Raw genomic sequence first — 24,382 nt, 5'->3', positions numbered from 1 at the left:
ACCTGTTTATACTATAACATGTATTGTTCGACTTTATAGGAGCAGTCATGGCAGTTGTAATCAATACAATGGTATTATCAAGTGTTCGGAGTCTCGTGAAAGATGATAATTTTCAATGGCATGAGACACTTTCACCAACTTTCACCTGTCAGCATCAACGAAGTGAATATGCAGGTATGAACGTAAGATTGATGGGGAGAGAAAACTAAAACCTTACAAGCAGATAAGCAATTCTGGCTGCGCCAATGCTGAGATTAACACAGCAGGGGCCGACATCTGCTCTGAGTCTTCGTGTCTTTGGCCGGAATATCTTTTTTTCTGGCCAAGTTTGACGCATTGAGTTGAATATTTATCACTGTTTAAGCCCTACCGCGGGGTACGTTGTCTCTGGATTGAGTACCAGACATACGAAAATCTGAGGCTCGGAGTGAGATTATTGGAATATGGTAGCCCTCACTTCACTACAATATGATGATAGTACGCTCAGGCAACGCATCAACATATGATATAATATTTTGCATGATGAAATTATAAGATAAGGGCGTATGATTTGTGTTGGCGTTTCAAAAAAAAGTCCTCACGTCTGCTTCCTTTTGCCAATGCTATTGCACGTATTGCACGTTAGTATTTTTTTGTTTGAGTACGCCTACACTAAGTTCATTTGCAATGGCAGTCAAAGCGATGATAGCAAACATAGACGACCATGGATGCTATCAAAAACAACACCTAAACAACACCTATATCTTTTAATATAATACACAGGAAAGTTGGATGAACAGTAAATGTTATTGAAAGTCAGATGATACAACCACAATACCGCCTTGACTGAATGCTAAGGTGAGCTGCCAATTATACAAGGCATTCGAACTGTGAAGCTATCAAGCTGGAAAAATTTTATCTCTCCAAACATCAGATTGAATTTCCAAAGGTAAACCAGCAACGGAAAATGGCAGGTTTATCTTGATTTCGCGTCAGAACGGCGAACAGCGATAAATTGACACCTCCGGTGGAGTCGAGTTTCAATGAGTGACGTGGTTGTCAGGGGAAGCAATTATGAAAGGCACTTCATGAATAGCGAAGCAACATGGGTCAATTCCATCAGCCAATCACATTCGCCTGTTTGTCTATTGATGTCGCTGTGTTATTTAACCAGACGAGAGGGTTCGCATGTTAGGTTTGTTTTTCCAGTCAACTGAGAAGAGGTTTTATTAGTTGAGATTCGGTGTGCATGTTGGCTCTACCGTGGCTTACTCCGGGGCTGTATTCAATATGCTGACTGAGCAAGGGCACAACCCTTACAATCCGCCAGCACCCATGCTTCCCTCCTTTGGTTTCACACAGGAGCAAGTGGCATGTGTGTGCGAGGTGTTACAGCAAGGGGGAAACATAGAGCGCCTAGCGAGGTTCCTGTGGTCCTTACCGGCCTGTGAACATTTACATAAGAATGAAAGTGTTCTCAAAGCAAAAGCAGTTGTGGCATTCCACAGAGGAAACTTTAGGGAACTATACAAAATTCTGGAAACGAACAATTTTTCGCCGCATAATCATCCAAAGCTTCAGGCGTTGTGGCTCAAGGCCCATTATATTGAAGCGGAAAAGTTACGTGGGAGACCCTTGGGAGCAGTTGGAAAGTATCGAGTAAGACGAAAGTTCCCTTTCCCAAGGACAATATGGGACGGTGAGGAGACGAGTTATTGTTTCAAGGAGAAGTCTCGGACGGTTTTGAAGGAATGGTACGCACATAATCCATACCCATCACCAAGGGAGAAGAGGGAATTAGCGGAAGGAACCGGACTCACTACCATGCAAGTTAGCAATTGGTTTAAAAATCGACGACAGCGGGACAGGGCAGCTGAGCAGAAAGAAAGGTGAGTCTCTGAATGAGCAAGAAGTTTCTTTGTTTGAGGCATGTTCACGCGTGTCTCATTCATCACTCTTACTCATTCTTAATCACTCAGTCATCTTTGTGTTGTTTCCATCGTAATGTTATGATTTACATCTCGCTGTTGATTTCACAAGTGAGATATGAGCCGCAGCTGCATGTACATACCACTCCAACTCGAAAATGCCATCGTATGTTAGTAACTCCATTTCCACCGCAGACCATTGAACGTCTAAACAAAATAGTATATACAGTCATGATCGATACGTTATGGTGATCCTATACAATAAAAGTATGGTTGTCTAAATTAAATGAATGAAAGATTAATCACTCGTTTGCCTGGATATTATAAGAAAAATCTACTCTGCATTTAATTATCCTTAAAAAACTTAACTGATATTAGTCGGCAGTACTATCTATGAACATCGATAGTCAGGTCGACAAAAACGCGTATCAATTTATCTGTCGCTGGCTGTAAAAAAAGTCTTAATATATAGGGGCCTATGTGGTACAAAACTGACGTCAACTGATGATAAAATCCATGAAAATGAACGGGGAAACCCATTCAACATGATGGCATGTCCGCTGCTTTTCTGCTAAATTCCATTCATGCTCAAAACCTAAACATTTGCAATAAACGCTAAATAAAAACACTAACCCGTTAAACCGTTAGACATAGTCAAAATTAATAACGAGGACTGCCCTCATGGAGGCAACTACAAAAATTTAATGTCGAGAAAACCCAGTATGTATTGCTCTAAATGTCAAAATCACCTGAAAGATTTATTTTGCCTTATTTCGGATATGAATTTCTATTCTGAGAACAGAATCAGACTCTCGGGGCAGGGACTTGCAACTTCAGTAGTTGTCATGGCCCAGCCATAACAGACGATAGATAGGAACGTCTGCAGTCATGCCAGCAGCTCATCGTCCCGGCGCATTTTTGGTAGTTGCCGACGCATTTAAAAACACAAACTCAATCTCAAACCATTAGATTTCAAACCATAGATTTTAAATTGGAATTCAGTTAGTTTAGTGTTACTTAGCATCAGCATGAATAACAGCCATTTGGAATTTACAGTGACAATTGCATGAAGGCACTGATTGCATCGGTAATTATTGTCGGCCAAACGTCACTTTACTCGACTTTTTGTTCATAACTAATCATTTAAAAGTTTAAAATACGCGTAGATCTATTGTTATCTGACAGTTTTTTGGAGAAAGTCGGTGACAGTAAGTGTTCATTCTCTTTGATGAATTGGAAATACGTCTGTTGGTCTCCCGAAAATTATCATATCATGTACTGTGTACTCGGGCGCATTTTATGAGTCGAATCATTGCAGTATAATTAAATGCATATTACCACTTTCACATCAGCAACAATGGATATAGTCGTAAAAAGGTTAGATTTCTTTGGAGACGAGACAGGCTCATACGGGTATTCTCATTCGTAGTTAGTAGATAATCAATTGTCTTGGGAAATCTATCAATCATGGTCGACCCAGTGTTCATCTTTCTGCACTTGGGTGAGGATTAAGAGACTGATTACTCTAGGAATCCTCCATCAGCAAATCAAATTTGATGTTGTGCGCGAATCTCTGGCCTTCAGAACTCCGTCTTGTCCGTATAAGCTGTGACTATTTATATGTGAAATAGCATAACAGGCGCCGATTCGGATCCGTTTTCACTTATTTCCCGTCTCTCCGGATGCCCCCTGTCGCTCTCAGCGGCTGGTCTCTGCTCCAGAAGTGAAATGTACAAATCCTTCCCCACGGGGGAATGACCTTAGACTTCTGCTCAGTTGTATGGCAACAGAGTGTCACTTTGTTCATTGCAGCCTGTGTTGACTTTCTCGCCAGGTATGCCTTTACATAATCGGCCGACTGTCATTGAATCTATCGCAGAATGACCCATTTCCGAAGAGGCAATCGTTGTAGAAAGTGAATGAACTTTGATAACCAGTATAAGGTAATTTTGGAATAAGGTTGTTTTTCTTTGTTTATCTATTATCCCTGCTGCTCCTATCAAGCAGTCATTTAACTTCGTTCAGGCCTAGGTACAGAAGGTCAGAAGGGGCGGGGGGGGGGGGCTCATTCAAACGAGAACAGAAACAAAAAACTGTATCATCGGTCTTCTAAAAGGTGTTTTCCTGTCCATGATTTAACGGAGATTAAAATCTCAACAGTCCCTGCATTTCTGCATTCAGTTGCCTGTCACCTCTATTTTACAAACAAAGGATGTACGATATGCTGCGTTGGGCTGCCAGGTGCTGGCGCTGACACGGCGGGCAGAAAAATGTCTGCAGACCGGGGATTTTGTCATGAGTCAATAGAATTTAGGTTATAATCTGAAGGGACCATTTCAGCAGTGGTTTTGTGGTTTGATTTGATGAAAACTATAGGGGAACTATTTCAGAAATATTGATGAATAATAGTGTATGCCCACCACATCAGTCCACTTCAAATCTAGAGGTTGGAACAGGTTGACACTACAAAATGAACTGTGTGTCAAACAATAGAAACCAATTTAGGTTTTGGTCTAATTACACATTTCAAACACATGTCAAATGGATGCTGTGCCTTCAATTAACCTCAAACAGACTAGTGGCATAGATAATATATAATATGTTTCTTGTTACGGTTGGATTCCATTATCTTTTGATTAGGATTACCCATGAATTCACCACTTGTGATTACGTAATAATACCGTTTAACCTATTCTTAGCTCTGGAATTTCGAATTATTGTTAAGCTGCCGTTTTACCAACGGTTATACAACATTATACACAGCACTGACTTGCCTCCTGGTCACTAAATATTAATAGCTTTGATTTCTCCAAACCAAGTTATTTTTTCCAATCAGAAGTCCATTATCCAAGTAAAAATGTCGGGGAAAAATTGATTTATACAAGTTGACTCGTTCAAGTGATGGCGATACCAACCGACAAATCATGTCAGACTCCGTCATAAAAAAACTGAAATATCCCTAAATGGACTGATGGGAAAATACCCCCCCCCCCCCCCCCCCCCCAAATGGTTGCGGACAGGACATGACTGACTTACAGGGTCGTCAAAAGTCTCGGGATGAAAATGATGGTTCCAACCAGGACCTCCGGTTTCTTTTCTGGCCAAAGTTTTCAATGGCTTCCGGTGCAGCGGGAACCGCCAGCAAACGCGGGAAAAACTGCTCGGTTGACACGTTGCTTTGAAAAATATTCCGAAGTCCGTTATTGGTTCAACTGACCACACTGCGTGAGGAATTCAGTTATTTGAGCATGGGTGTGTGAAGCGACGGAGTTCGATTTCTTGAAAGCCAGATTTCGAAAATCCTTTAAAAAATCTAAAAAGGCAAGAATATTACTGGCAATACGACCACAATGGAAACTGATCATAACCGTCTTTGGTATCATGGTAAACAGTATGATCCTCCTTTCCATGTTTTATAAGTGGCAGGAGTCAAACTACGGAAGCAGAGAAGACTGTGGTATTCGCAAAGAAATATTATGTTAACCCAAATTAATGCGGTCGCATTTCCTAAACGAAACAATCGTGCAAGCATAACGGGGATAGAAGTTATCTTGTGGATTCTATCGAAACACTTACCCAAATATAATTGGATCAATCTAAAATATATCTAATGTCATCGGATAGGTTCAACTGCCAGCATAATTACGAACGTTGGTAATTAAAAACTGGAAAAAATGTTTACCAAGTACGCTAATAAAATGTTGTGTGCGGAAAAGATAGGGAGATTTGGTGATCCGATTTGTTACAGAGACCGCTGCATTTATTAGAATTACCAGAAATCGTCGCTCTGACAGTGTGGATGCTGCCTTATGCCTTACGTGTCTTTCTCTCCGACCCTATTTCAAATTACTATGACCAAATGAAGAATATTCCTTATTAATTCTTTAAGATAGTAACAATTGCTGCCGGTCACCAAAGAAGCGGCTTGTAGCTCGCTTCGTCCTACTGAAACTCCTCCTTTGAACATGCCATGCGGACTCGCCACATCAATGCAATTCATCTCGACATGAATAATACTAGTAATCCACCAATGAAAGAAAAGTCTTCTTTGCAGACTTCCAAACGTCACATAACATTACCCAAAAAAGAGTCATGTCAATCAGTTCGCACAATGTCATGTCAATATACGCTTGACGATTCATTATAAAATCCCTTTCTAAGGAGCTTCGATCACAGCCTAGTGGTAAATACTGCTACACCCAAAAAGGCCCGGGTTCGACCCCGGGGAGAACCAATGATTGGATGCCTGGGTGAACCATCATACACGTATGAATATTCTAGGGTCTGTAGGATGAGACTTAAAACGACCGTGGTCCCTTGCTCATGTGTCTATGCCAGGGCAAATAAAAGCACCCACATAGGTGGACAGTAGCCTATTCGGACTCCTCACCTCTGGCAAAAGTCCAATAGGGTTAAGACGCCGGTAATGATGATCTTGATGATGACAATTTTGATTATGTTTCTCCTCAAACTCCGATCTCTAGCATGTAGGGACATGATGGAAGAACTATCCTCCTAGGTTCCACATCATCAATTTCACTCGATCTTTCGCGACATATTCAGAGGTAAAAATGAGCATAATAATGTATGCTGATTAAATGGTTGCCGAGGGTTTTGTCGATCGCCTTGGGGCTCGTCAACCACATTCTTATGATGGTCTTATCAGATTTATTTGTCATCTACGAGTCCAACATCATCAAAAGCCGCAGCGCGTTTAAAATGATACAATTACAAGTAATTTCTGTCAGCGGCATTATGAGGGCTCAAGGGCCGCCCCTTTGCCTTTGGAATTGAAATAGAGTGGATTTACTTAACTGCCTACATGTATGGGCAATGGCTTCTTAAACCATATTGTCAGTCACGTTTTCTTCCTGTTATCTCATCGTGTGTGGTTCAAGCAAGCAAGTGATTTTTAGTCGCTGCGATATGAGGCGTAGCCATGACGAAAGGACGATTGTGGTTGGAATGCTGGCGCCGATTGGTTAAATTGCAGTCATTTTTCCATGGCTCCATTGCATGTTTTATGAATATAATTGGTTTATTTGATGCTTTAAAATTTGTCGAAATGATCGGTGGGACTGGTAAAAATATGAAGGTTTTTCGTATATGTATCATCAAAGACGTTATTATCCTAATCAATGAAAGCATGCTGGTTACGACACTTGCAGAAGCAGTACCAACCAATGTGTATGTGCATAAATGTTTTGAGAAAGACTGGTCGTCTAGTGCCCAATAAGGAGACAAAACAAGGTTCAGTGAAGTTCTTTTTACGTAGTGCGTTTTTTACGTTTTACGCCTCGTACAGTAGATTTTGAATCACCACGGTGATAACGAAAAGCTTGTCGCCTCAATATGAATGTTTGTTGCTCACTTCGCGGTCATGCAAAATGAATCGGGGACAATTGTATTGATCGGTACTAACGGACGCCGGGAAGTTGTATGGTAGGCCATGTACACATTCGATTGCAGCCAGCACTTGATCATATTCAATTTCAATCCCTAGATGGCAACCATGACTTCACAGGCCCATGCGTTAACTCGTTGAATGCAGCTTTGTTTCGAATTTCGATCTCGTGTTACCACTTGCACCGTCAAGTGTATCCCGATATACCTATAAAATATACGAATCATTCGCAGCCAAACAGCTGCACCGCTTTTGAGCGGTTATGGGCCCAACAGTGGATAGACATGACTGGGAATCGCTTTTCGCTCTACCTAGAACGGTACGAGTCCAGTGTTTGCATTGGCACTGAACCCACGATGAAGAGCCAGCTCAAGAGCTCTTCCCTGGGCCAGTTATTCTCATACCCATTATTGTTGCGCTTGCCATTTTATGGTCGATCCTGCCCTGGCTACAAATTTATCAGGCACCTGTCAGGTGGGCCATCTGAAGAGGGTGGTGAACAAGACGGTTACAGGCCGCTAAAGTTCGAAGGCCCGCCAGTCGGAAGGTCGTAGTACGAAAATGAAAAAAGCCCGTTCGCTTCAAGGGTCGCAGCTAATGAGGCTGATGATGGCTGAAGAGAGATAAAAGGGGTAAAACACTGACTAAAACTCACCAAGCCCGAGGTTGAAACTGGGGAAGGGGAATCCCCAACACTGCAATGCACAGCGTGTTAGTACTTATCACCGTACGAAAAAAAATAATGCTACATATAGTTTACTGTAGACTACCAAGACTCATACACGGTCACAATGTACACTGTAATAAAAAGGAAAATGTCAAAACGCCTTTAAGATTTCCAATAGACATACTTCATTCTCTCTCAAACTGAGTTATTCGCATCAACACCGTGCTAGACATTGTGAGATTTTAGAATCAATGTCAGACCAGTCCGTGTATAATTCATTAGCTTATTTAGGCATGTAGGCCTCATCCACAAAAGTCCAAAACGAAACGGCCAGGCTATGCGTCAATTATAAAAAAAGCTTAAAGCTTAGGTCAGCGGCTCCCGAAAAGGGCCGCTCGTCCGAAAAAAGGCCCGCTACATCTACATGTAGTCCGAAAATGAAAAAAACACCCCGTAAAACGTGTGATCCTCAATGTTATATTATGCTAAGCCAGCTTTCTCACCATGAAATATTCATTAGTCATGACAATTATTTCAAATGACGGTGTGCGAGATTTTTTTGAATTTTATAGGGCCAACCTGAAGCTGCGACTAACAACAAACATGAAGAGATATTTTTGTTAATGATGGCGCTTTGATCAGTGTTGCGAAATATGTTATGGGTCACCCTGTAATTTCATGGTCGTTCGGAATAGCGGGTTTATTTTCCATTTCGGACTAGCGGGTCTTTTTCCTGATTTCGGACTAGCAGGTCTAATTTTTTATTTCGGACTAGCGGGTCTCGTTCCCTGATTTCAGACCAGCGGATAATCAGAATAGTGGGATCTTTTCCAGAATGAATCTTATAGTGTACTTTTCGGACAAGCGGTTCTTCGGACTAGCGGGCATTCGGAGTAGAAAAGAAGACCACCGTTGAATATTCATACGTTGTAGGATCCAGACCTATCAGTTAGACACATACTGGATCCACTCACCAGTAAGATCCACAGCCCGACAATACCCGATTTGTATCACCGCCTCGATAGGTAGTGTCTAAACAGCCGAGCACAGCAGGCCTTTCGCAGCCAGGGGTGGGATATCTATTCAAGCGTTAGGAACGTAATCGTCGTGAATAGTCACGACTCTACAGCGGAACTTTTCATGTTACGATTAAAGACCGATAATGGAAGAAACGAAGACAAGATATCCCACCTCTTTTGCCTACTACTCCCGATTATTTAGGCTCTACCCATCGAGGCGGTGGTAGAAATCTGGTATGGTCGGGCTTGGGATGTTATTGGTGAGTGGATCCAGTATGTTTTTAACTAATTAAACAGGTAATAAAAATATATTTGCTGTGGCCAAGTCTACAGATACATTAAAGAAATTGTTTGATGAAAAAATTAATTTTGATTTTTGCTAATGAGGAGATTTTTCTGTCAGTTTGCTTAAACGGGTCGAAATATCATCAGTGTACCAATCTGTCAGATTATCTTAAAATTTCCGTGAACAAATAAATACCAGTTCAAATTTTACCATTTACTCGCCCGACTGTCCGGAATATCCAAATTTCAGATTCACACCCCCACGCGGTCAAACTTAGACAAACAAATACCTGCGAAAGGGCTTAAAAATCAATGGTGGTCTAAAAACCGTAGGGTCGGCGTGCACCTGCTCGTGGTGACATCTGTCGGACTGTTGAACCATAGTCGCTGAAATTGATAATTAGGATGACTCGAACTCGATTTATTCGTCGAGACTTGTTCACTCCATTTCAAATCAGGGATATCCCGACATGCCCGACAATCAAATAACTGCAAAACCATAAATATCATCAAGCAAGTTGTATGCCCTTCATCTGGAGCATTTAGATTTTAATCTAATTTGCAGGTAATTAACCCAAGACGAGGCAATGTTCCAGGTCACTTCCCCGGAAAGTTAAATATTGCAATTCGTAGCAAATTAGAGTGAATTGCGGTAGGTCGGGTTGTACTTTACGGAAATGTAGTTTATTTCATACAGCGCCCTGAAGTTTGGATAGTAAGCCATTTTGTGTGTTGATTTGATAGAAACCTGCCCCTACCCACACCGATTGGTCTACAAATTACGGGAAAGACTGTTGATCTATAGTGCAGACGTTTCCAAAATAATTGCTGTTGCGTTGTCAAGAGGATGCAGTCCCCAAGATTACCCTTTATTAAACGTAGTTGTGCGGGCAACTCCGCCGAACCTATGCTTGCATTTCGAAAACATTGATTTACAAAGTACAAATATGTCTGATACTATACGCTGTTAAATTTGAAAATTGGACAAAACGTTGGCCAAGCGTGAAAGGAATGGACGTCCTAGGAATGCAGGACCCCATACAATTGATGTGTACTGTCAACGAATGTGGTTAATGGTTTGGTTAGGGTTAGCCACATAATCTTCAACAAAGGAACTCGGCGACTCTATTCACTTTAACAAAACGACCGGACTTAGATTCCGGGGAACTTGCATTTCTTTTACACCGGGTTAAGATTTTATATATTTTATTTAGTTTCTTGTACATGTAGGCCTACACTTGCATGTCCATTCTTTCCCATATTCTAATTCTGGTAAGATCTTGTTAAGAATCTTGTCTGGCTTTTCGACCTGGTCATTCTATCAACGATTTTGCTGACAAATGCACTTTGTCTCACCAAAACCACGCTAAACCGTTCTTTTTGCCGCTTATTGGGGCTTGCTCTATGTTGTGTTGGTAAATCCGATACCTGTCAACACACAAAAATCCTCTCGCTCAGGACTCCTCTCCTGCAATGACAGTGCCAGGGCAGTAATTCATTTGTATCAAAATGAATAAAGTTGCTATTCTTATGGTGCCAATGTACGGAATTTCATGGATCAAACTGGGAATTATGGGGTTAGGATAAGTGTTTGAATTAGGGGCCGGGTAAGGGTTAGGGGTAGGATTAAGGCTCAAAAATGAAAAAGACTGCCTTAATAATAGCCTGTTATTTGTATGATAAGAGACTACCGTAGCTCCACAGCCTAAAATGGATGCAGGATGCATCAGATTCCGTACTGATTCCCCCAATCCTGGCCTGGGGTACGTATGAGGTCGTCCGTGATAACAACAATGCTTACCACGGATGCCGTACGAAAATTATGCATTTAAGCAGCACAGAAGGAATTTAAAAGGATGAGAGTGAGAGTGAAATGTTATCATCGTGTCTCTAACTGATGCCACTGTTTCATTGTGTTTCGACTATTATATTTGTATTTGATGCCTATCTCGCTCCCATCGTGCACGACACAAAGGGTTTGGAATGGGGATTTAATTGACGCTCATCAGGGGTGAAATTGGTTGATTTTGGAACGAAGTGTAAATGGTTTGATGAAAATGCAATAAGGCTAACTAAGTCGAGGCACCTGGTGGGAGAGTTGGGGATGTCAATCAAGAAGCCGACTGTGTTAGTCTTGACGGTGTCGGATTACTCTCTTGGTTCGCAAAAGGCGTCTCACGGGAATGTAAATAATGTCCAGTGGAAACTCCCTTAGCGGACACGTCTCTATTAAGGACACCCTCTCTTTATCAAGGACAGACACGTTTCAAATTCGTTGTTACTTTCCAATTTTACCTTTCTACTTAATATGACACCTCTTCATTTATGAGAGGACATGTCAATCCCGAGATATCCTTAAATATTGGTTCTACTGCATTATGGTTTTCCTCACAAGCGGTCTTTTTTAATTGAAACATTGAATTATGACAAAACCGACATTGCAGAACTCATGTTACCTGTGAGTAGGCTCACCTTGGATGCAGATGCATATTACATGTATGTTCCTTTTGCAGTAGTAGAAAATATTCGTTTGTCATTCGTTTTCGTCGTAGTGAAAGCAGTTCATGCCGTAATGTTGTCAGGGGGCTGGATGTCCTTTATCAGAACATGTTTCCAAGCTTAAAATAGGGGCTGGCATAGCCTATAAAGGTTCTGGCAGCATTTCTTTAAGTGTGCTGCCCTCCTATACTGACGCCTAGAATAATGCCTTCAAAACTCTTCTTGGGGGGAAGAAAGTCCATGATTGTATTTTTTAAAACATATAAAGTGAGAAATCTTTGTTTTAAGCACGTTAAGATAAGAGCACAAAGGAGATTTAAATATGAAATTAGCACAAGCTTTAACATTTCAAACTGACAGCTAGGCTGAATGTTTTCCCAAGAAACAGTTTTTTTCCTCAATCTAATTTGTCTTCACTTGGCTAGCGATGAGGCATTCGCGTCATGGTCCGATGCTATAACATACGCCACCTGTGCAATCTTGGTATCGTTCACCCGCTCGTGAGGCGTGACCCTAGAAGCCTCTCATCAAATTTCATGCAGGAATTCTCACCCAGTTTTTGATGGAGAAAGAAATGAAACATATGCTGTTCTGCAACATCTTTCGCGGCCTTCTGATTTAACCCACTCGAGTTTCCCTGCTGAAAAAGAGTCGACTCGAAATGGACATGACCGATCTTGTCGGCAACAGCTTGAAAATGGCCAGTGTCCGAAGCCGGATTCGATATCACATTGCTTTGAAAGTGAAAAGTATCACGGCCGTCTTTGAAAGATTTTGTCCACTCTTAGAAATAACGATTTTTGAGATTCTGAAAAAAAAATTGAGTGATATATAATAAATATGCATCCCGTAGAGGATTTTTTGCTAAAAATGAAAAACCCCGAACGCCAAATCGCTTTTGAGATTGTGAAAACCTCTAAGGGCATTCTAAATCGCTAAAACTCCTACTGGGTGCATGCTTTGGGCAAAAAACCATTTGACGCTGATGAAGTATTTAAGATACTTTTATTTCAAACAAAGATGATTGTTCTGATAATATAACTTAGGAGCACTCAATTGACGTTCTATATCGAGAATTACTATCCACAATGCCCACGTCTTTCAATGTTGGCAAGAGGGCACACGTCTACAGTGTACACGCGTGCACTGCATTTCACAGCAGAAGTAGTTTTGAAAATTTGGAAACCAGTTGCAGCAATGATTGTGAGATGAGTTGAATCGTAGCCTTTCTTTGAAACAATATCAGAAGGAAAGTACAATGTATATGAAAACACCAGTTTTTGTGGGACAACCAACATTTTTTGTTGCGTCTACCTTTCGGCAATACCATTTCTTCTTCAAAGTCTTAGGAATATATAATATTTAGCACAGGGCTGGTGCTTCTCTCCCCCTCCCTATAGGAGTGGGTTAACACCTATAAATGGCCATTTAATGTTTCCACTTATCTCATCAAACCGCACCATCACCATATTACAGCGTTAAAATCAGCGTGCATGATGGTCAATTATCATCCCCTTGAGAACGTGGTCCCTCGGGGAAAATGGCGGCGACGTAAGCAGACGAACAATTGGATTAGCAGACGTGAATGGCGTGATGTCTCACATTGACTGGCTTAGTGAGCTAAATCATCACCTTAAACGGTTGAAGTGGCTATATTTGCCGTAACATTGGTTGGGATTATAGTGGGTTGTTGTTATGTTGGACGATTTGGGTGGTGCTGGTTATGGTGAGAGTTTTCACTGGACCCGGAGGCTCTGATAGGGATGCGATACATCCATCCTTTTTTCGCATTACAAAAAATCAATACAATGTGGATATTTATTTACGGATGATTTTGACATTTTCAAGTGCACATCTGGCCTTTGTATAACATTTTGCCGTCACTAAACGAAATTATGTCATCGATGGCAATATCAACAGTATTATCTTACATCATGAATATTAAGACGCAGAAGAGGTTAGCTTTCTTTGATTGTCTAATTTCTCTCCGAGCTCATCTACTGAAATCAATTTGCAAAACCAACATAAATCGTAATAGCTCTCGCTATATTTGGCTATTCCAATATATGTCATCCACTTAAATGACATCTGAGAAGCTGGGGTGTTTACTTTTGATGAGAAACTGCATCCATATCATCGGACGAAGTAGCTGGCGATGTCTAAGTTATCCAATAAAACGAGGAGTAGTTTGCAAGATCTGTATTACAATTTCTGTTTCTATGCCACTCATTATAACAACACCGTGCATCTGTGGCATTAGTGGTCAACAATTTAGATTTGTAACATGAAGTTATGAAGTTATGAAATTACAAACTAATTTAGTATAGCGAGAACAAAAAAAGTCACAGTTAGGTAATATTTCCTTTATGTAAACACATTTTCGACAGATCTGTATCTAAATATATCTAAATGTATGTTTAAAATTATAATAAGTGATGATTGACCGCCAGTTTTGATAAATTCTTGTTGATTATATCAGTTATCGTAATAATAATTGCGTTGGCCTGACGTGTCCGTTAAGTTCAGTGCATATTAAGACCTTCTTATGCTCATTATTCTTCAAGGTTTAACTCAGTTTTTGGTCCATGCTGTGAGAAATTAAGCTGGAGTTATATTCCCTGCTTTCATATTTGTACAATATTAGCCGGAACTAATTTTTTAGCTACCAAACGAAGTTGCAAATACAAAGGTTGCGCGTCATTAACAACCATCGTTGAGAGTGAATGACATACGGCCGTCTAATGACAACTTCAATTCACCCGAACTGACGAAGATTTTCACATTAGTAAGTTTTCGCTGATCCCCGAAACGCCAATGCGTATGCTTCTCCCATTGTTCAAACTCCTGAACACGATGTCGAACAACGGGACAGGCGTTTGCGTTGGAATTTCGGGGATTTGCGAAAACTCACTATTGATAAAGGACGTGTATACATGCGTAATATTGTTTTAAATTCCGGATGAGACCTGTGCATTAGGCGGAAATGAAGTCTTATTGAGTGTGGTAATGGCCTATCATTTGGATAACAACTTCGTCTTATGCAAAGGTCCAATTAGGAATTTAGAATATAACTGTAAAGATGCACTGTATATGGAGTATATCAATATGAAAACGTTCGTCAATAAAATTGCATAGAGTATATCGTTATATAGATAACCAACTGTAATTCAATGATAAAACGTATGGTTTGTATGCCATTATGTCTGTGGTTGAGACCCGCCGAGTGTTTCTTATATGACTGCAGTGCACCCGAATGCTACTCCATTATCAATGTAAATAGCTCACAGTATCAATGTCTCTGTCTGATATCCAATCTTCGATAATCCTATACAAAACAAGATGACTCGCAGACTGAATACACTGCGCTATTGTAGCCAGGTCTATGAATTTTTGGACAAGCCTATGTTCTGGCAATCGCGAAAAAACACATGAAACAGGGTGGGACAAAAGAGTTGCCAATAGAACTGAGAATGATTCCGTAAAATGAGGTTTAGGCCTTTTAATTAGCACACCATCATAAAGAAAAAGATTAAGGAATGGCCGGCTTTTTATTGCAGTATGTTTGTTCTTCTTCTGGTTCATCGGTAAACTATTTTTCTGAACGTGTTTGATGCTTTTCAGATTCTGTTTCAGCATTGAGATAGTAGAAAAACACGTTAGTATTCGTTATTTTGAGTACAGGCAAGTCCTGGCGCGAAAGACCTTTGGCGCTACGTGAGTGTACACCGAGATCTAAATTCACGTTACCCCGATATTAAGACGTAACGTCATTTCAATTTATCGTCACAGTAGCAGGATAACCAAGTGCCATCAGCGTGACGTCGGAAAAGTCGATATCAGCACCAAGACGTCACACTAGGAAACGCCTTACTAGAGCATCGTTCCACGTGGAAAGGGTCGATGCATGGAGTGCTAGCTCGGATCAAATCGGTGTCAACATCAGAAAAGCGCGATAATTCAGTCAAATTTTGAATTTTTACTTTTTTGTGCTATTTGTTGATGGAAACTACTTATGTAGAATAGGAGGTGACGGGGCAGCCGACAGCTGGGTAACATTGCTCTTAATAAAGCCGTTAGTGCATACTAAGCCATTCAGAAAAGCGGTAACATTTCAGATCTCGCATATCTAAACTCGAGAATGGCTTACCGACTGAACATCGGGAGAATTGCTGCTTTTAATACATCTCCTAAGTACGGACACTAATAACGAAGGTGTCATGCCAGTCTATATTGCTATATCAGGACCTTTAGAAACCTGGTGTTCAAATACCTGTCACACCGTTCTCTAGTAATTATCACTTTGCTTACAGAATTCGCCAGATCATAACAATTTAGCTCTCGTCGGTAAGCTTAGGTCATCACGTAATGTCTGTTGCCCGTACGTAGTTCGGGATTTGCGCTGTCTTGTCGTCCGTCCGTCAACAATGGTGAAATCATTTTTGTTTACCATTAAGTATAGAAAGTTGAAACATACTTGGTGTGTTGATTCCTAATGACAACATGATTGACATACGAAGTATCATCGCCGCAATTCGACCTTTTTGTGCTTTAGGCGGCCATCTTTCAAAGCCTTATTTTGTCAATTTATCATGAATGCTATAGCCTAATAGCCAGAACTAGAATTTAACCGTGGATACTTCGGAAATGACTGCATGACTACAGGTGTGATCTTCAAATGAATGTTGTAAATTAATTGGTCTGAACAAACTTAACATTGTGCTGGAAGCATTTTGAACCTGAACTAATTTTCAAGGTCACAGAGGTGAAACGCTTTCAAGGTTTTCACCGATGATCAAATTCTTTCATCGCTTCATGGACACCATAACCCTTTTCTTGGCTAATCCATATATCTCATTGGCGTTAAATCTGCACTGCGAGTTACTTTTTTCAGATCGGACCAGTGAAGCGTAAACTGTAAAGGAACCACATTTGACATCATGTACCTATCATTGGTATTCACTTTTTTCAACTCTTCCTCCTTTCTATACTTCCAGAGAAGTCAACCCTTCCCTAACACCGGGCCACAACAGCTTGTTGCAAGATTCGGACGGCGGAGACGAGAAACCTTTTATGAATGAAATGAAACCAAAGATGGAGGACGACCACAACCATAACAATCAAGGTGGATATGCGGACTTCGGTGTTACGGCGACGTCCGTCACCAATAATGCCATCAATATGGCGGGATCGGGACAACAGAACTCTACGGCGACCAACCTCTCTGGGGTTGGTCGGAATGATCCGGGGAATATGCTCCCAGAGTACCAAAGGTCCCTTTGACAACTATCGCCTAGTCTAACACCGGGCTGGACTCTAAATTAGCCTAGGAAAAACAATTCTGGTCGTATAGTAGATGTGTTCATAGGGTCCGTACGAGTACAGGCAAACAATAAGAGGTCATGATTTAAACCTTCAGACCATCACTATTCTTGATTTGACTGAAAATTCGGGCTGTTTTAAACGGCTCGTTTTTTTAACTTAACCCCGGTTGCAGGTCCCTGGCCCAAGAGGAATCTTAACAATGGAGCTTGATAAGTCTGACGTGAACATGAACGTGTCCATTTACGTATTCATTCAATTACTTTTGGTATATACTGTGGTACCCTAAAGTTTTGGCTTAAGTTACGAACTTGAATATGAGTGTATCGTAGTGACTGTTATTACGACATCTCCCTGAGGTCATAAAGCGGAGAACTGTTATCATTCCCTTTCGAGAATTTCATGTAATTGCACGTAAATGGCTACGTACACGTTCGTTGTCACAGATACGCAATCCTTCTCACAATGCGCCAGGGATGCTTTTGGCTGTTTTGAGAGCTGCATTGACCAATGCAAAAAGCGTTTATACTTAAACCTCCCCCTCTTGGGTAAGTCAAGAGACTTTCAAATAACTTCATTTGAAAGACTCTGGGTAAATGAACACGGTCGTGGATTGCTTGAAGCCATAGGTATGATTATTGACCGCTTATAAGGAAGGTTAAGTGAGATACCCTATAGCGTACGTACCCTTGGAGCAAATTCCCTAAGGGAGTGCAACGATATTCGTCTGCTGCCGGTGAACAGAAGTTGATGGACAGAACTTTTTGTGGCTTTCTAGTGATGGACAGATAACATGGCTTTTACGATAGTGATGAGAGCCGAACAGAAAACTGTAATTACGTTCTTCGATTGGTGTTTTTAACTCAGCGGGGAGTCTCAGTGTTACTCATCAATCGCCAGGTACTTTAAACGTTTCAAAGGCTCCGAATTTCAAGGAGCGTTGGCCAGTAAATCGCTTTTTTAACATCTATTCTAGCCTTTCGCAGGCAAAGATTTGCTTTTCGATGATAGACTTCCAGCCAGATCATGGAAAAGTTTTAGTTCTTGAAATAGCGACAGCTTTCATGGACGTAGCCAAAGTGTCCAGAGATGATTTAATTTTCCAGAAAAGAAAACAGGACGATTCATCGATTTCGAAAATGAAGTTCAGCTTACGGACTCACTTAGGGGTTGGTCGTTTACACTCTTTATTACAACATCTGGTTACGCATGTTAAGATTAGGATCCTATCATGATTGCTTCAAGGTATATCTTGAAAAAAGGGGAGGTGTTTGAATCATTGACCCCCCCCCCCCCCCCCATCTGGTTACGCCTAAGGCTTTTGAGGGGATGTAAATAATTTGATAATATAAAAGTGCTCACATACATGTATCATAACCGAAAAGATTTCCACACAATAGTAAGTTGCTCCCAAACCGGGCATATAGACATTACTATAAACGAGATAATAGTCTGCATTATTACATTATCATTTAGTTTACTTTTCCACCATTAGGTAATGAGAAACCGTGCTTTCTTCAGTTCATTGCAGTTTAGTATTTTCTTCGTGATGAGTTACTTATGCTGAAATATATTGTTTTATGAGTAAACATCTTGGAACCATGATTCAGCGAAAAGAGTTTGTTAATGTGGTGTTTATATATATATGACTAGGTTGGTTAATTTTATGGTTCTTAGATACTAAGTCAACATATCATGCCATTTTCCTTCGCCTTTTAACATCAATACTTCATTTGGTGCCATCTTTGAATCAGTGCTAAAGCATTATTATAACTCGACTTATTTTACCATCAGGTGATATCATCATCATCATCCATCATCAAGTCCCTTAACCTAATTGCCGTGGGGGGGGGGGGGGAACACAGCCGTGTTCACAATTAATCGCCACTGAGATTTGTTTTCGGCGGCCCGTATTACTTGGTTCGTATACAGTCCAGTCCACTCCTTAATATCGCTAAGCCGGTATTGTTTTAATCTGCCCCTTTTCCTCGACTGTACCCTGCAGAATAATGTTCGCCAGAGAGCCCTTTACACGGGTGGCTTGACCGAACCACCTGAGCTTTCTTTTCTTCACAGTTGTCAATAATGTGTCAAGTGGCCCTATAAGTTCAGTCACAAGATCCCTACCCCCACATTGCTAGTAGAGGTAGACCAATGGATTGGTAACAGTTTCCGATAACAGTTCATTTCGAATACCGCAATACGTTTCTCAATATTCTGCTTTGAGCGTTCATGATTCGGCTGTGTACAGAAACACCGATAGAACAAGTGAGCGTAGCAAACCGAGTTTTGTCGCAGTTGAGATGGTACAGCCACGCAACATTTGTTTGAGTCTTGCAAGCGCTGCTATTGCATTTGCAATCCTAGCCTTGACCTCCTTTGTTGAGCTGCCTTCCTCGGTTTGGATTGATCAGGTGACATTTCAGCAAAAATACAACTTATTAAACGAGGAAATTATTAACTGCTTTTAACTGAAAAAAAACTCCTTCGACATTGATGCCGAAGAGTTAACTAACTATTGAGGGGATGCATTGGATTTTCTGATAATTAATGTAAATATACCTAGTCATAAGAGAAACTAGTTGCATTCTCGGTATGCGATCAGACGACCATACAAGTCATCATAATAGAAGCTCTGCTCCAAGTTCTCTCAGAATTTTCAATGCACCCATGCTGTTAATTACCAATGATTGAGATCAGTCACTTCCGTTTTTTGTTGTTTTTTTATCGATGTGACACCTGTAAGTACATTCATTTCGGGTGATTCTATCGCAGTGACTGTAACCGTATTTTGAGAAGGCGATTTCAGCAGTGGTGAAAGGTCGGCTTGTGTGAGAGAGAAAGTCAGATGTGAAAAAACGACAAAGATACACATGTATCCTTGCCTGGAAATCCAGACACTCCTGCTTTATTGTACTTTGCCGATGAGTCTATGTATATATGTTCCTGCGCAGCTGTATAGAGAACAATCATTTCGTATTGAATTTGTACAGACTGGAGCACCTCAAGTATTAGATGTCGTTTTTAATGAGGATGATTACAGTACATCGAGAAATGAACAATTTCTGTATAAGCAGATGGTTACATGTAATTGTGTTACTGATTCATAGTGCGGTTTAGTTCGAGAACGGAAAATGAACGAGAATGAGAAAGATATTAGATTATGGCTGTGAATCCAATTCAATCTAACCGCCTTCGTATCACGTGCGGTTCCCGTCGCCTTCAATTGATAAGCATGTCGTCTTTAGTTGCCTACCAAATTAATGTAATTGTTTCAATACCAGGTCGAGAAGAAAAAAAAATCTCTCACACCATTGCCGTTATCGTTTAGGAATTTAACATCATTATGACGGAGTCTTCGCAAAACCTGCGCCGAATTGCCATTGCTTAGGACGCCTAAAATCGAAGAGTTTGACATCAAAAATGATCAAAACAGGATTTCGAAAAATGAAATTGGCGTTTGCGAAACCTCCCTGCTAATTCGACGCCGGACGCTTGTTTACGGTGTACGGGCATTTATTTGCTGGGCGTTTTATTTGCAATACTGGGGAATTTACCGCAGCCACAGCAAGGCATAACTGACATATATGATTAGCGATATCAAACAATGTTGTGTCCCGAAGTTTTTTCAGTTAATGATACAAATATATCATGCCAGCATTAAAAGCTGCATTGAGATACATGCCACATTGCTGAAAATCAAAACATGCCTCTTTCTTTCATCTTTCTGAACCTTTTCCTATTCTCATCATGGCATGATATCTTTACAAGATAACCTATTGGTATCGATTTTGCTAAGATAAATATCTCGTATGTCTTATGATAGTCTTTGACGCACCTGAGTCTACAGTTATCCAAATTACAAAGAAAAATAGAATCTGTTTTATGTTCCTACACACGCTGATTTATGTTTGCTTTGAAAATAACTTGAGAGCCATGTGGCTGTCATTTTATCGCTGCGCTCCCAGATCTTGTTCAGTTTGTAGGCTACGTTACTTGTTTTAGAGCATCGCATTGGTTCTTTTGCGTTCATACCGGCAGTTATCCACCGCAAGGGAATAAAGTTTCAGAAATATAATTGCCCTTTGCATATAGCCTGTAACCTTGATGACATCAACGTCTTCACGGTCAACCACCTCCACAGCTCTATGGGTATTTGAAAATGTTTCTTTTGTGAGAAAAAATAATAAGAGCGCCTGAGTTCAAGTTGAAATGCTTAGCTTTGTTTTAAGCGACTTTGTACTCGAAATGCCAAAATGGCGTGCTACTCTGCAGTGATTTACTAAATCACTTTCAAAATTTGAAAGAATTGACAGTGATGCAAGTTTAGTGTAGCCCAATTTACAATTAAGTTACAAATTCTCAATAAATTGTCTATGTGACTACCATCTGCAACTTCGGGATAATTTCAAGGGACTGAACGTGAACTTTAAGTGCAAATCCGCCACTGATGAGGCCACTGGCGCTAAAAACTAATTCTTTTAACCTCGATTTTGAAAACTAATTCGATAAGGCGATTCAACCGTTAAAAACAACTGACAGTAATCTTTTATCAAACCACTGATCTATATCGTACGATTTAGGGAATTAAATGTACATGCACATTATTTTAATAAAAACTATTTTGGCCAATAAACTCAGCCACCGTTCCGTGATCTCGTCACCATCGTCACCTGGTAGCGACGCGAACAGATTTTTCATCATGACTACGACGAATGACTAGTACGTCCCCCAATCTAGTTCCAAAGTAACTCTCTAGCGTTTAGAGTGTGGGGCTACATTAATCGGCCATGTTGGCTTGAAGTTTTTAAAGTTTTTATTCACTACATAGGATGAGGCAGTGATGTTTGTTAAGGCTCGGGCAAGCGAGGGCCAACCCAGCAAATCGTCCTGTATTAGTAAAAGCAACTATTCTGATGATTGCTTTTGCATCGACTGTGAAATTAGTAAAAAGTGTAGTGAAAGTAACCAGCTAAAAAGTAAAATATCGCCATTAGAATGGTTAAGAATTACTATTTCGATAGTTAGATAACTAATTTCACATTCGGTGCAATCCTAGCAATTACCAGAGTAGTCAAATGTAATTATGAAATAGTTATTTTACTAACTAGATTTGAGAATGTATGACATATCGTGGGCTCAGGGTTAACTAGTTGTATCAGACATGTTGGTAGTTCTGAGAAAAACAACATTAAAGATTCAAAACCCAATGGAAATGCAGTAGTCTTGAGGAGTGTTTGTGTGTATTACACATCAACCGGCATAACTACTAGTACGATAAAGGTCATTAAATGTGTATTAAGTAAAGATAATAAAATCACTTTTGACAGAAATGCAGATGTAACTGGTTAACCCTGAGCCCACGATATGTATGTACTTTGTTGTAGAGTGGTATCGTATGTCTAACTGGCTATCATACCCCTCACCCACATACCCAAATCATGTCGCAATATGCAGCCGTTACGTGTTACATCTTCATACCATTTTCGGTTGGCTTCATTCAGAATAAGTTTTACATTCTGCCAATTATTTTCCAACTTGGTACGTTCAAGACAGTGGCTGCGCTTTGAATTGTAAATAATATATACATGAAAACAAATCCGCCACCGGCCAGTTTCAATTATCCTTCAAATAAGTATATGCCTGATAATGATAAACAGTACAGTACTTATGTCGTTTATCAACATATTGTTGATAGTAAGCGTGTTGTGTGCAACACTTTCTTGTACATTTTGCACCCCGATTCCTTTTCATAATTCGTCTTGGAGTCATTTATTTCCTTTTTGTCGTGGACAATCATACGCTTGAGCATACTATGGCAGGTCAGTGTCTTGTTATGACATATTTAGCTGTAATTTAATTCCAGAATCCATGTTAATGTTCTACACTCATTCTGTACAAATGAATTCTTCAAATGTATCACATATGTCAATTATTTGTCTGCCTGTTCACTATATGTGTCTTTAATCACAATGCAAATTCAACATATACATAGATTATAATTATTACTACAAATTTAAATTTGTCTTGCATTACTTTTTTACCTCTACTTAACCATTGCTTAAAGTATACGTACGTTGATGATGTCGCTTTCAAAAGTGCTGCTTCAGCTAAGGTGTTATAAACGGCAATCGAATTATAGAACACATGGAATGGAACTTCAGCTGTATCGAATGTAATGTACTAGCAAATTGCCAATACTCCCGTGCCCCCCCCCCCCCCCCCAACTCGATAGATTTATATCATTTCTGCCGTGACTCGACCGTAGGGAACGTGCATATAACACTGTTAACATGGTCAAGGCATTTCCTGCGTTCCCATGCTACGTCTGGCATATGTCGGCAATTATGAGGCCAATTTTGATGTTGTGTTGGCCTGTAGCTCGAGAACGGTGTTGTAATGTTACTCTCCCTTATCTGATGGCAGAAGTGACAATATTTTATTTACCCATCTTCACTAAACTTTATATTTTAAAGCAGTGTTTGTAGCAGTATGTCGAAACTTTAGACGAAAGTGGTTAATTGGCACCCTGTGCATTGCACAACATTATTCTCAGAGAACAAGCCATGAATACAATTCGTACAGAAAGCCTAGAAATTGGAACAATACAGTTAATGATTCTATGTGAGGGCGACTATCAACTTCGGAAATCAGTCCAGCTTTGTCATTGTTCATCTGTTTGGCGGTCATGACGTATCCATGGATTTCAACAATGTCTCTTCTTACCATAGAGAATGATAACAGCCTCGATTGGACGAGATCGACATCTGATTGACATGGCTATAGTACGGATAGTTGGTACGATTTGCAGGATAAATCGTCCAGTACAGAGTTGCATGGCAGCGGATAATCGAGGGCTATCCAGAATTAAAATTTTATATTGAAGAACTAGAATCCTCTTTATAACATGTCATCAGTCGGCCATAGTCCGTAATTCGAATATTACCAATGACACTCGATCAGCGCATATCATCCCACGATGAGAGGGTGTTGAAAGCAAATGAAAAGAACGCATAAGGAATTCAAGACTATTTCATGATGAATTTTCAAGAAACATCTTCAATGATGTCACGAAACTGGTTTGGGAACCTTGCTTTTTTCTTGGAGTAATGCATTATTATTCGGGATTTGCATCATTCTAGTAATTTAGAAATATGGAAATAATGTGGGAAAATAACAAAATTAGGTCATGCCACAAAATACTGACATTCGGGGATCCGTTAAATGATAATAATGGATTTTCCAATGAGGGTGCGCGCCAAAGCGATTTACAACAGTTGTC

At 40.3% G+C, this 24,382-nt stretch overlaps 1 protein-coding gene across 1 annotated transcript; it reads left to right on the top strand.

The window, feature by feature from the left end:
• Window positions 1-1,199: 1,199 nt before the first annotated feature.
• LOC135485720 (homeobox protein six1-like) lies at window positions 1,200-23,108 on the top strand. The gene is made up of 2 exons (XM_064768114.1): window positions 1,200-1,868; window positions 16,776-23,108. Exons 1-2 carry the CDS (start codon window positions 1,270-1,272, stop codon window positions 17,059-17,061), a joined length of 885 nt encoding a protein of 294 aa, XP_064624184.1. The 5' UTR covers window positions 1,200-1,269; the 3' UTR covers window positions 17,062-23,108.
• The last annotated feature ends 1,274 nt before the right edge of the window (window positions 23,109-24,382 follow it).

Source organism: Lineus longissimus, chromosome 3 (assembly GCF_910592395.1).
Source record: "Lineus longissimus chromosome 3, tnLinLong1.2, whole genome shotgun sequence".
Classification (NCBI taxonomy): domain Eukaryota; kingdom Metazoa; phylum Nemertea; class Pilidiophora; order Heteronemertea; family Lineidae; genus Lineus; species Lineus longissimus.
Note: the sequence above shows the minus strand (reverse complement) of the source record. Positions and strands in the feature narration are given on the sequence as shown.